General features: G+C 37.4%; 1 protein-coding gene across 2 annotated transcripts in view; it reads left to right on the top strand.

Annotated features, from left to right (window-relative positions):
- Positions 1-14,028, top strand: part of ARMC1 (armadillo repeat containing 1) — a 32,796-nt gene that overhangs the window by 12,728 nt on the left and 6,040 nt on the right. For both annotated transcript variants that reach the window (XM_083870057.1, XM_083870058.1), the window contains exon 4: positions 13,521-13,710. In XM_083870057.1, coding sequence (XP_083726183.1) covers positions 13,521-13,710 — 190 coding nt within the window. The remainder of the gene's footprint in view (positions 1-13,520; positions 13,711-14,028) is intronic.

Here is a 14,028-nt window from a genome sequence, read left to right as displayed (position 1 = left end):
GCTGACTTCTTACTCAATTTTAATTTTTGGTAGTCTTAATTACCTGCACTTTTTGAAAATTTAATTATTCATTGAAACTAGCAAAGTTTAAATTTATGATGTCTGACAAAAAAAAAAGAAGGCAAAAGCCAAGTATTTCGCATAGTATTTGTTGAAATTAAAAATAGTAGGGATGTAGCATCACAATAGTTTTATCATTTTTTGTTGTGTGGCATACATATTTTCTTCTTTGCTTTGTGAGAGGATGAATGGTTGGGGAGAGACAGAGTAAAGGCCATATATTAATTAGGAAGTAGGCAAACTATGTATTTAAAGGGATATCTGATGATTAAAGGGAAGTTGCCATATAGCTAGCTTCAAGATAATACTTTGTGAGAAATTACAGTTTAAAAACTGTGAACTTCTTATATTTAATGCATTTATGTTGTTAATTGGAATACTAAAATTCTGATCTGCAAAGGAGAAGGAAACATCGTTTTATAGACTGTAGAGATTTTATTTTTCTCTACCTGAATTGCTTAGTAATGCTGTTTTTGTAATCCTTGGCATGTGAGGTTTCTTTAACACATCAAAATTGAGAAACAGTTGAGATTGGGTAATGAGAAGCATGATTCTGTTGCATGATTGTTTTTGAACTCTACAGTACTTGTGATTCTGCACTGAGAAGTTTTTGGAGAAAAATACAATTATCCTAGGTCTTGGATTTTGTGTGAGCAGTAGGTTCCAAAAACGTTGCTTTTAGTCACTATTTCCAAATTGGAGTGTATCACCTGGAGGAGGAATAATATGCACATCTGTCTGTTTCATGTTAACTTTCCTGGCCTTTCCTTTCCTGTTATTTTTCCCAATAAAATGACACCCTTGATTGCTGGTGCATCTCTGGGCTGTGGGGCTCCAATGTATTTATTGCTGGAACAATGTGTTTGTTAATAATAGAAGGTCACAGCAGGAGGACGCCTGCAGGCTGTTCTGTTCAGCATTGTTAAGCAAAGTAGCTTAATATCCCCATCTCCTAGATACCCCGAGTTTCTTTAAAGAATGTTTTTATCGTATATTTTCTAAATGTTACAAGTTTTGGAAATAGATTGTTTCTTGAATTTTTTTTTTTTGAGGAAGCATCCTCTGCCCCCCTCCCCCCAAAACAGAGCACTGAAATATTACAAAATGTAGGAGACATTAGTATATCCTCTCTAAAAATACCATGTTACTTGTTCTGAATAACTGAAAGCTCCTTTTGTCTATCAAAGGCTTTCTGATGCTTGAAGGGGGTTGTATCTAGGGAGAGGGTTTAATGTGGTTAACTCGGTTAGTTAGGTGTGTTCTCAGTGCAGGTTCCTGCTCTTCTTGTTTGTGGATCATGGCAAACTAACAAAACTTCAGACTTTGGTTCAGCAGTCTTTGGTTCCTCTAGTGTATTTCAGTGTTAGTAACCACATAGGAGGTTGTGATCTCAACACAGAGGTGCAGGCACAGGGACAAATGATAAATAAAACACAAAAAACTTTACTTAAAATGCTACTATTGCAGTAGTGGTGTTAACCTAGACTTTAGTCATAATGTAATAGGCTTTCTGGAGAATCTTATGGCTGCTGTGAGGTAAAGAAATAAGGTTTAAAGTCTTGGAAAGATGGATGTCATTTGTAAGCCTAGTCAAAGACTGGGTCATCAGCAATTCAAATGTAACTAGCAATTTATGTGTTGAGATACTGTGAGTTTATATTTTGCATGGGTTAAAGGTTTGTTTTGAGAGGTACAACTTAGGATAAGCTTACTGTTTGTGTAGAGTTGATCACAAAAAAAAATACAAAAGCATGACCCAATGGAAAGGTCTCCTTTGTGCTCTTATAAGATGTACTTTTGATGTTAGGAGGGTTTTTTTGGATTTTTTTGTTTATCTCAGGACCTCTCTGCAGTCAGAGATGTTACACAATCAGAATTTCTACTTGCTTAGTGAGTTCTGTATGATCACTACTGTTTCTGTACTCAATGATTTAGGTGTCTGCTAACCTCTAGTTTTGTATCTTATGTTTTCTATTTTTTTCATTCTGTCATGTGTGTAATTCCTATTACAATATTTTTGGCTGCAGTCAGAAATACAGTTTTTGTTTTGCTACTGCTTTTACCTCACAATTGCTTCACTTGGTGCCTGGCATTTCTGTCAGGACTGTTGGTTGTGCAGCTCTGCAGTGCCTGATGTCTGTCTCAGTGTGATCCAGGTCCTGTGCTTCCATGGACTGTTCAGAGAACCAGTTTGGGACATACTGGTTTAGTAGAGCAGCTTTTACTGTGCTACGTCAAAGCATTTGCACTCTCCATGAAACAGCAGCACTTTTGTTACTGGTCTCTGTGCAGCACTGGCAGTTGATGCAAAACTTTCTCTGACACGACAGTGCTTGCATTTCAACAGCTTCTTTTGCCTCTTTTCTTTGATAGAAATGTTCCATTTTCTTAGCATTTTGAATATTTCACATTAACTATTTGACAAATAGCGAGGTAACTAAGTAAGTAGTTGTTAATGTGGTGGTTTTAGAAAGAGTACCTGCAAGTTCTTCAAAATCATGGTCTTGGCTGGTCTACAGTGACTGACTTAAGAATATGATAACAAGCAATGAAAGTAGTTACCTATCCATTGAGGTGCCTAAGTTTTGTGCTGGTGATTTATGTACAATTACCAAATCATAGGTTCCTAAACCTGGAAAAGAATTTTCAGTGCCTGTTACAGAGTAAATAGACATTACTGTGGCTTTTCTGGCAGAGGACGGGCCACAATCATAATTGCTTAAAACGCTTTCTGTTTAAATTGGGAAAATATCAATTGAGAAGTTAAAAATGAGCTAGTTGCTTTTCACTGTAGGCAAGAAATATTGTGATGAGTATTGCAGAATTTTAAAAATAGAGAACTTCGAAACACTGAGAAAAGGTTATTAAGTATAAAATAACTTCAATAAAAACACATCTGTTTAAAAACCTTTTGTGCTCAATGTCTTAGCCAGTTTCTTCTTTATCTAGAAATTGGCTGAAACAGGGAGTTAAATATTTTAGGAAGTCATGTAAGCTTAAGATGTTTTTATGTCCTATCTTTTTGCAGACTTTGTATTAAAGCAAATACGGAACTCAGGAATGTGGATTATAAAAAAATGAAGTGCTTTACAGAGTGAGACACAAAATTATGATATATTAAAAAATAATAGGAATCCTAGTTGGTATTTAAAAAACTGCTGACTGTAGGATATGAAACAAATACTATAATGCTGAACTTAGTGCCTCAAGATCTGCCTGACATGACGTGCCAAAAGGCAGCTTCTTTTCTTTGTGTGGTGCAGTTCTGTACCTATGTGGAAGGGTAGTGATTTAAGTGGATTGGCAGAAGAGTCAGGATTAGTAATGGCAACACAGGATGCCTTTAATGCTCAATAAACCTTGTCATCAGCTGGTGGTGAAAGCATTTCAGGAATACAGTGACCTTCTCTGGTTGCTATTGAGCTTACAAGAAAAAGTGCTGAGCTAGATTCTGGCTATACTGATGCTTACTAAAATTAAGAACTAAGAAGGTTTAAGATGCTTCAAAATCAAAGTAACAAATTGCGTGGTGAAGTGTTTAATACCACTGCAGGTATGGATTGATGGTTTTGTAGGCTGGAGTAATTTACTTAGGAAAAGGGAATTGATGCATGCTTAACACAGTGAGGTTTCTCATCTTCCCCTGCCGGTGTCAAATGTCTGCATTTGGTTTAGTGACCTTGTCCACAGGTGGTATTTGTCCCTGGTCTTTGACCTTCACAGTAAGCATCCAAAAAGAATTGCAGATCTTTTTTTCTTAGAAACCTTAAGTGGATTACCCTTTTATTTTTTCCTGAGTACTGTTTAATCAATAAACATAGTAAGGTGCTGGTGTGTGCTTAGAACCTATATAGTTTCAGATGGATATTACAGGCAATAAATGCTACAGAGGGAAATACCTGAGAAGATACTAATGATAATACAGCCTTCATTAGTAGTTTCTGGATGGAGCTGTTATGTCAGAAAAGGGTGAATTTTATTCTGGAACAATTAATGTTGAAGTATGTGATTATCAACTGGATGTATTTCTATCCAGGAATGTGTTTTGATACTTTGTTGTTTTGCAGTACCTGCTACATCAGCAGGATTTCCATTGAATTCTGCAGTAGAAAGTCCTATCTAATAATTTGAAACAAGTTAAAATTGTTAGCACATGCTGTATTTATACAGTACATCATCGTGTTCCCACAACACTTTTTTTAAAGTTTTGTTGTATGCTTCAACCTATTTTGCATGGAGACTGCAGTCCCTTTGACTAGAAGTGAATCTGCTAATATTGACTTGCTTAGAAATAAAAATGTCAGTTCCTTACTAATAAATAACTAGTTTAAGAGTAGGAAGACAAGATGTTTCAATAGTTACCTACTTTGAGTCTCTACTGAATTAATATTAACTATATTAGCAAAGTAATCGAATACAAAGCTTAAACATAGATAAGCCTACATAGATTAAACCTGCATTTTTTCTTCTCTGGGACAGGTTGCTGCTGTAGTTTAATTCTTATTATTCATACAGGCTTTGTTTAGGGAAGCTTGTATCTTAGAGCTTTCAACCCCCTTTTTTTTTTTTTTTTTAACTATATAGTAAATTTCAGGGAAATACAGATGAACCTTACTTTAAAAACTAAAATAAATTGTGGGGATTTAAAGATATAAATGGATTTTCCAGATAATTATAGACTATAATCAATATTATAATATATAGTTAGTGCTGTTAGCATGCTGATAGTGCACGAAAGTGGTGTTTGACCTCCTTCAAGATGTTTCTAAAATACTTCTGTGCTGAGCCTGATTTCAGCACTACCAGTACTTTTACCTGGTTACCACAACATCATTCCCAGGAAGAATTGGCTTTTTAATGCCAACATTTTATATCTTTCATTGTAAAGGACCAAAGACAGTTGTTGCCCATAAGATTTTTTTTTTTTTTTTACTTTATTTTTTTTAGCCCTGATGCAATTTGTTGAAACCCTAGAATAAACACGATTTTTGCCATCCATGAAATGATTACTGTTCATTAGCAGGCAAGATGTTGGAATTAGCTACTGTGAAATTCAACATGGAGTTTGTGTGTTATGTGGACTCTTGTCTAACAAATGCTGCTATGGAGCCTTTTGAGTTTAGTTGAGTTAGCAGGCCCTGTGTTGTTTTTTCTTTTTTTTTCTTTTTTCTTTTTTTTTTTTTTTTTAATGTTGAGTATGTCCATATGGTAGATACCAAGCTGTGGGAGATCAAAAGTTGATTTTCCATTTAGTGTATAAATAGCAAGAGTTAAACAAAATTGGATGAATAGCTGGGTTAAGCATATGGCATATGTTCAAATCTGTTATTCAGTTCTTGAAAGTTCATTCTCTTCTTATGATCAGAGGACAATAGAATGAATCAGGAAAGTGTTCTAAGTATGGATAATTAATCAATTTCCTAAATGTTTAAATTATATCACAGTTGCTGATTTTACAGCAATTAATGGGATTGTACTGTGATTTTACTCTTATTTACAGCTCATTTAATATTTAGAATTGTTTGTTTTCAACAGTCTTCAGAACATCCCAGCATTTAGATAGGGTTTCTGTGCATCTTCAGGGTCACTAGGTATATGATGTAAACTGAGCTGGAAGTGGCATTGGGAAATCCAATCCTCACTCCTAATTTCAGTGGGATGTGTCTTCTTAAGTACAAAATCAACCTTAAGACATGAGATTTCCTTGTTCATTACAAGCTTTCTAGTTTAGTGTCTCCTGGTCAAATTGTCACAGCTATCAGCATAAGTAGCATCTGGAATGCTTGTGACAGGCATCTTGCAGTTCTAGGGAGCATTCTAGGAAAATCTGTGTGACCTTGCCTTGTTTCCATGGTGCAGCCACCTTGGAGCGCGTGGTTGATCCCACTGGAGTGTAGGCACACAACACTCAGGCTGTGCATTGGTTCATTGGGCAGTCCACCTGCTTGGTTTTGGGGTTTGAAGATCCATAGTGCTCCTGCTTATTCTGTTGCTTAAGGCTTGCCTAGGCCTAAAGGCTCTCTTGTTTTTCCTGTTCTACACCTATAAATTGTTTCTCCTGTTAGCCCATTGCTATGCTTACTCTAATGTTATTGACCAACATAAGGATCCTACTGTTGGTATTCTTCAGACTTTTTTCTTTTCAGAAGGCAGGTGGTAATCCTTTTGTCAGCTGCTCTGTAATATTATCTGATCTTTGCTGTGTTCTGGGGCTAGAGGGAACTGAGGTGTAGCACGGTAGTAGCACCATACTGCGTCTCTGAGAAGGTGTGTGCTGAAGTAATGCTGCTCTTCAAGTTGTTTTCAAATAATGTGCCTGCTGCCTGGAGCAAGTCAGGACAGCACTCCTGTGCTTATGAGTGAGCCCACTGTGTCATGGGATCCACTAAAAGCTTACAAGAAAGAGCAGCATTTTTGGAGATAAGAAAGAATCTTGCCCTGGCACTGAAGCAGAACAGGCAGAAAACCATCTAGATCAGATAACTGTCTTGAAACAGATTGCTTTTTCTCTAATACCATGCTCTTTCTTTAGACTTGTCATTCATGCTCAAAGTTTTCATCAAAACCATGTCAATCACTGTGTTTTGCTTCTAAAATCAAGGATTAGTGATTTCCCACCCCCTCTTAGAGAATGTAGCAACTCTTTGCAGCTTACTGCTCCCTTTAGCTGCTGGAAACAATTTCTGTCTTTAAGTACAGGAAGAGTGTATTCCAAAAGAAATCGTCCAGCTGGAAACAAATACATCAGTGGTCTTAATGCATAGTGATCTGAGTATATGTTGATTAGCCTTTTTTTACCCGTGACTAAATGATAAATCTCTATCATGTATATACTTAAACGTTCTGATATATATGTGCTTTCCCAACAGGGATAAAACAGAATGATGGAATTTCTGTCAATCCATGAAATTCTTACTTGTGCTTTTTGTGTCATATGGACTGCTAGATGCATTACAGTGGATGAAGTTTATTATGGAAATAAAGTGATGGTTGAAAATATCACTACTTAGGATATTAGGGGAAAATACAGGGGAAGTACCTGCATGTACAAAGAGGATTGGGATCAAATGAAAATATCTACTTCTGTGTGATGATAGGTTTTCTCTAACTTTTTGGAAAGGTGCTTGTGTCACTCTGTAAATGTGGTCTGTCAAGCTAGTGTTTAGATTACGCATTCAGTCCTACGTTCAATGATTTAGGATTCTTCTGTGACTACAGGTTAAGTCAGAGAGTTGTTTTTACTTTTAATTTGTGAGTAGGTCATTTAGGATGGTATTCACCAAGGTCTTGCCAAATATTGGACAAATTGAATACTCTTGAACTACATCAGACTCAGGTAAGAGAGTACCAGTGTAAACTACTGAGGGAGCTTATATACACTGACTTTTTGATCTGTGTTGTTAAGTTACTTGAGATTAAAATATTTCTTCTTGCCTTTAGTTCATGATGCCTTAATACAAAACAATTTAGGACTGAGCAGTGAACTGTAAGTCTAAATAGGAGAGCAGGAAATTTCTAAAATCAGTCTTTCTAATTATCAGATACATTAGAATTATGTAACCTGTCATGCAGAACTCTTTGGAAGGACAATGTGTAAGGAAAATAGTTGGCAGGAAAATTAAATAAATTTTTGCTTTACTTACATAAAAGCCTGTCTTCTAAAATATTCTTAACCTGAAAGATTAGAGATCTACAAGTAGGTAAAAATGGATCTGCTCCATGTATATTGCTGTTTGAATTTACTTAATGACTTCTTGATAAGTGTTCACAGAGTCACAGGGTGACTGAGGATGGAAAGGACCTCTGCAGGTCATGGGTCCAGCTGTCTGGGTCCATGTCTGTCTACTCAGGCATAGACACCTAAACCACATTGCCCAGAACCATGTCCAGGCAGCTTTTGAGTATCTCCAAGGATGAAGACTCTACAACCTGTCTGGACAGCTTCTGCCAGTGCTCAGTCACCTTTGCAGTGGAAAAGCATTTTCTGATTTTTCAGTTTGTGCCCATTGCCTCTGCACCTGGCACTAAGAGCCTGGCTTTGTCCCCCTTGCACCCCATTCAAGTATTTACGTGCACTGATAAGCTTCTCCCAGCCTTCTCTGTACTCAACCATCCCAGATCTCTCTCCCTTCTCTAATCAGCCCTGTAATCATCTTCCTGACCCTTTTCTGGACTCTGCAGCATGTTCATACATTATGTGTACTGGGGAGCCCAGACCAGGACACAGCATTCCAGGTGAGGCCTCACCGCTGCTGGTGAAGGGGGCAGGATCAGTTCCCTCTACCTGCTGGCAGCCCTCCTGCCAATGCAGTCCAGGATAACCAGTAACCTTTGCTGCAAGGGCATGTGGCACCTGTTGGACATCAAGATCTGCTGATCTTCATGTCCAACAGGTTCTGTGCAAAGCTGCTTTCCAGCTGCTCATTCTGGGATTGTGCCTGACCTGAGTGGTGCCTGGGGCTGTTCTTCCCCAGATGCAGGTCTTTGCACTTGCCCTTGTTGAACTTGATGAGATGCCTGTCAGCCCATTTCTCCAGGCTGCTGAGGTCTTTCTGGCACAACTGTCTGATGTACTGTCACTCCTTCCTGTTTTGTGTCATCTGCAGAATTGTTAAGGGGCCGTTGTGTCCCAGATGGTTAATGAAGATACTGAAGAGAATGGGACCTGGTGTTGACCCCTGATGTACCCTGCTAGATACTGACCTCCAGCTGGGTTTCATGGGCTCAATCACCGCCTTCTGGGCCTTGCCATCCAGACAGTTTTTGGTTCACATCACAATCTTGTCAGCCATCCATCCTTCACCAGCTTCTCTGTGGGGATTGTGTAAGGGCCAGTGTCAACAGACAGTACCCATTTTCTTTTTTACCCCTGTGGGGCCAGTCATTTCATTGTAGAAGGCTTCTGGGGTGCTCAGGCATGACTTCCTTATTGTGAATCTGGGTTCACTCTTCCTGGGCACCTTCAGATTTGTTCCATCGCCTTCCCAGGGGTTCAGAGATTATCAGAGCCTTGAAATTTCGTGAATGGACAATTAACTTTATCATCTTACTATGGGTAGTGGGCGAACTGAGCAAGGACATCCACAAAAGCAGAGTTTCTACAGAACTGAAACTTTGGGAATTAAATGACATAAACCTCCTTTTGATAGAGTCTGGGACATAATTGTTTCTTAGGTAAAGAAAAATCCCCTCTTTTGTTTGGAAACCTGCTGTGTCAAGGTTATAAACTCAATAGAAACATGGTAATGAAGTGATGTAGTGTGTTTGTTACACGTTTGGCTATTATGTCTTTGGAGCACAATAAGTACTACTAAGGAAAGGCAGGTAATAGTTCCTGTGCTTGTGTACAGGATCTGCTCTACTTTGAGCAGGATTACAGTTGCATGTTTCCTCTGATGCAGGAGTTTGTATGTAATTTACAAGTATGTACACACACTTATTTTTAAAAGGATGCATAAAATATTGGAGCTTAAAAAAGGATAAGACTTATCTTTTACACACTCACGCCCCCATGTATGTATTTATAAACTTATTTATGTCTTGCCCTTCTTTAAAAGGGGAAAATCACTATATTAGTCTTTCTCAGTCTTTGTGCTTCTTCTACAGGAAGAAACTAAGTCTCTTTAAGTTACCTTTGCATCAGATGAAGCTATGCTATGAAGGTTGTCATGCCCTTCTATTATAATTTCTGATGCTGCGTGCACTTCACTCACGTGCTAGTTGTACAAACGCAACGCTGTACACTGCTTACGCATTCTTCCCAAGCATCCATACTCTGCCCACATCACATACACCTTTGGAGTTGTAGCCATTAGTTTTCGTGTCCCTTAAGGTTAGCTAAAACTTAAAAGAAGTCTTGCTACGCTAATAAAACCTCTGCAGCACTTAGACCGTTTTGAAAAAGTTATTTTTAATAGTGTAGAAAATGAGAACTATTTCTTGTATCCTCTTCTGACAGATACAGCATGTGCCACTTGGATTTTGTGTTCATATTTCTTATATAGCCAGCCTTGGGTGAACATGATGGAAGGACAGGCAGCAATCTAGGATGACAGGAATTCAGGAAGACAGTGAAAACTGAAGGGTTTGGTTTCTGACAGGCATCTTCTGAATCTTGCTGAAGTAATGTAAGATGTTACTGCCTCTGAAAGAGATGGTAACCAGCTCTTGCCAACTGTTACTCTGCTCTAAGTGGATGCTACCATTTTCCTAGCAGGGTAGCAGAACACTAGTCATAGAATCACAGAACAACCCAGTTTGGAAGGGACCTCGAAAGATGATCTGGTCCAACTTTTCCTGGGAAAGAGCACCTAGATGAGACTGTCTCGTGCTCTGTCCAACTGCATCTTGAAAACCTCCAGCAATGGGGGCTGTGCCATGTCCCTTGGTGAGATTGTTCCAATTATTGATTGTTCTCAAACAAGCTCTAGCTGCAGTGACTTCATAGTATGCACCTGCACCTTCAGTGGTGACAAAGTGCTGTACTGGAGTGAGAGAGACACAGCAAGAGTTCCCTTATGCTGCTCTGATGGTGGCAGGAGGCTGGGTCAGCAGCTGTGGGCAGTGTTACCTGAAACTACTGACACAGGTGCTGGGAGGGCTGGTGTCAGTGCCCTCAAAACTCTTCTCCTAAACTTTTCTCATTTTAGGCAACAAAACCACAGCCTGTGAGTTACAGTAGGGGTTTTTTTTTTGTTTTTTTGGATTTTTTTTTTTTTAATCCACTCTTCTGTCGTTTAATTTTATGTGCAGTTTCACTGTATTTTTTTAGTAGCAATTGTAAGGAAACAGACTCACCACTGAACATCACCTTGGTTTTGCAACCAAGAGGGTTTATTATACTTGCTTCCAGATAGGTATTTTTTTTCCTTAAAGATCATAGAATTATAAAATAGTTTGGATTGAAAGGGACCTTTAAAAGTCTGCTAGTCCAAACCCCCTGCAATGAGCAGGGATATCTGTAACTGAATCATCCAATTTGATGTTGAATGGTTCCAGGGTTAGGGCATCTACTGTTTCTATAGGCAATCTGTGCCAGTGTTTCACCACTTTAATCATAAAAAAATTCCTTTAATCTGATATTAAGATACAAAGATTTCTATTTTTTTTACAACTGCTGCAGAAATTGCTTTGATCAAAAAATAACAGGTTGCTGAAAACCTGTATTCACTCATTTTGCCAACATATTTAAAATTGTAGAAGGTTTTGTCAGGAATTTTGGGCATCTTTGTTTAAATGAGTTACTGAAAGTGTAGTATTGTTTCTGCAGGGTAAAACTGGTGTATACCTTCACGTGGGATTGTTTTGCAATCTGATATTTCTAAGTGGCAGCCATTGTCCTTGCCCCTGTAGTGCTGTGTCTGAGTTTCTTGCTGCTTTTTATTACACAGTCAGTTGCTTATTACTGATTCTCTTTAAAAATGATTAAAGTAGTGCATTTGGGGGTTTTTAAAAGGTAATAGGGGTAACTTAGTGGTAGATAGTGGTAATCCTCCGTTTGGAAAAATACGGGAAATTATCAGAATATTTTGAGTGTGTGTGTGTTCTGATCTTGTTTGAGTGTGTATGTATATATGTTATCAGTATAGACTTGGTTTAGAAAGATCTTGGAAAAACTGTGTCAAATAAGACTCGATTTAGTTTTGTGTTTTAAAGTTTAAGGTTGTTTTACTAGTGCAGTTAATAGCAAGTCATTAGTTTTCAAGAACTGTGCCAGCTATAATGTTGGGAGAATAAAACGTATATGAAAATCATGTTCCTTTTTTGCTTTTTGGCACTTGAATATTTTATATTTGCTGACGTGGTAACAGCTTTAAATTCTTTCTTTTGTGTAAGTATGTGTATATATATGCATATATATACATACATATATATTTAGGCAAATATTAGCAATGCTTTATTTCTCATTTGTCTTGCTGACTTTTTTTTTAACTCTGTGATGCTATAGTACAACTGTTTTGAAGCAAAACCCCTTACCAACTGCATAGTGAGTGCTGTAGGTGGAATTGTGACATTTTCAGTAGTTTGCTTAGTGAACTGTACTTAAACTTACTAAAAAATGAAACTCCTCTATTGTAAATCACTTGATACAGACAGGATTGTTGTTGAAAGAAATTGGCAAAACTAATAGGTTGGTTAATTCCTCAATGTCTTGATAAGCTATCACTTCAGCAAAACCTGATTTATTACTTTGTCAAGACATCCAGGGACATGGCTTTATCCTCAGTTCTATTACTTTATCTAATAAATTATGGAAGGATGAAGTTGAAATCTTTGTGAGTTCCCAGCACTTGTTTCTGTGAATTAATTAAGGATTTTTTCAGTATAGGAAAGCAGAACATAAGCATGTATTTAAATTGAGCATATGTTGGAATACTTTCTCTTTCTAGGTCTTGATTATTTGCTTATTACAATCTTTTTTTTTCTTTTTTTTCCCTTTTGAATGTTTTTAATCCACTGAATTCTCACAAGAGCTGACATTTTCCTTTCCAAATGGGTGCTGTTCAAAGCAAGGTGCAGAGAAGTAAAAAGAAAAAGGCTAGCTGAGACCCCCACAAGCAAAGAACTCCTAACATGCTTTCTTTAGTGTTCTCTCTTGTCCATATGGTAGGATGGAAAACGTGTTTAATGTCTGGTAATTAAAAAAGTCAAATGGAAAAAAAAATAAATCTAAAGGTACTTGTTACTTACTTAGTGTTTGCTAAACAAAGCCGCAAAGCTGTCATTCATCATTTTAAGATTAATTGCAAGTTGATGCAGTAATAATTTTGTTTCTACACACAGCTTTAAATCACTGGCATAATTAAAACAGGGCTGAATTTGGACAACAGATTTATATTAGTACCTTACTAAAATTAATTAATCAAAAGAATTCAATATATTTTGAGTCTATTATCTACTTTTTTTTCCAATCTAAAAAAATGCTATCATATAATTCATACCATTAATTTTAGTCTCATCAGGAATAAGTTTGGATTCTTCAAGAAAATTTGTGTTTCTGCTGTGTTGCTGATGCCCAATAACTTTGGAGAAGAAAACATTGTTCTACAGAGAAATCACTTTTATTTTGTAGCAAGGAAAGTGGGAAACAAAACATGTCACAAGGCAGTTGGAGAAGTTTTGTTATTAAAAAAATAGAGCTCAACACAAAGTAACCCTGGAGCACTGACCATGTACTACCATGTTTGGCTTGAAGTTGTCAAACTGATGTAAACTGTGTTCATGTTGTTTGAGAACAGACCTGTTTATAATGAGCATGGAATCAACAAAGTGACATGAAGATTGGAATCAGGAAAAGGAAATAGTTTTACCTAATTTCTGCTCTCCCACTTAACATTTTTCTTATGTCTTGACTGTACCACATGGAATATTCCAGTTGCAAGGATGTAATCAATAGCTTTTTGCAGTACTAATGTGAAAACAAATACTTGGAAATCTTAGTCCCTTTTTTTTTCTTTAAGGACCACTACACCAGGAGAGACTAAACTTCTGGCTTCTGAAGTCTATGATATCCTTCAGTCTTCCAACATGTCAGACATGGACAATGTGAATGAGATGAATTATCGTCGGCGGAAAGCACAGTTTTTCCTCGGCAGCACAAATAAACGTGCCAAGACAGTGGTTTTGCATATAGATGGCCTTGATGATTCGGTAAGGAAACCTTCAGAGTTTGTGTAAATAAGGCATGCTGTACTGAGATTTATTTTAACCCCAGAAACCCAGTCAGGTTCCTTCTCTGACATCATCAATTGGCAGCAGTTTCTGTGAACTGTATTTTGAAGCATGAGATACGTATGAAATCTTGCATAAATTGAGCTTACTCAGAACACCTAAAGTAGATGTTTTAAGGCAGTTTTCTTGATGGTTTTTCAAGATAGAATAGAATAAACAAGGTGCCTTCAGCATTTTTCACTTAAGGATCTCTTGTGGTTGTATGAGTGTGTTTATCTAAAAAAGGTTTCCTTTTAG

Source organism: Zosterops lateralis, assembly GCF_965231275.1.
Source record: "Zosterops lateralis genome assembly, chromosome: 1".
Classification (NCBI taxonomy): domain Eukaryota; kingdom Metazoa; phylum Chordata; class Aves; order Passeriformes; family Zosteropidae; genus Zosterops; species Zosterops lateralis.
Note: the sequence above shows the minus strand (reverse complement) of the source record. Positions and strands in the feature narration are given on the sequence as shown.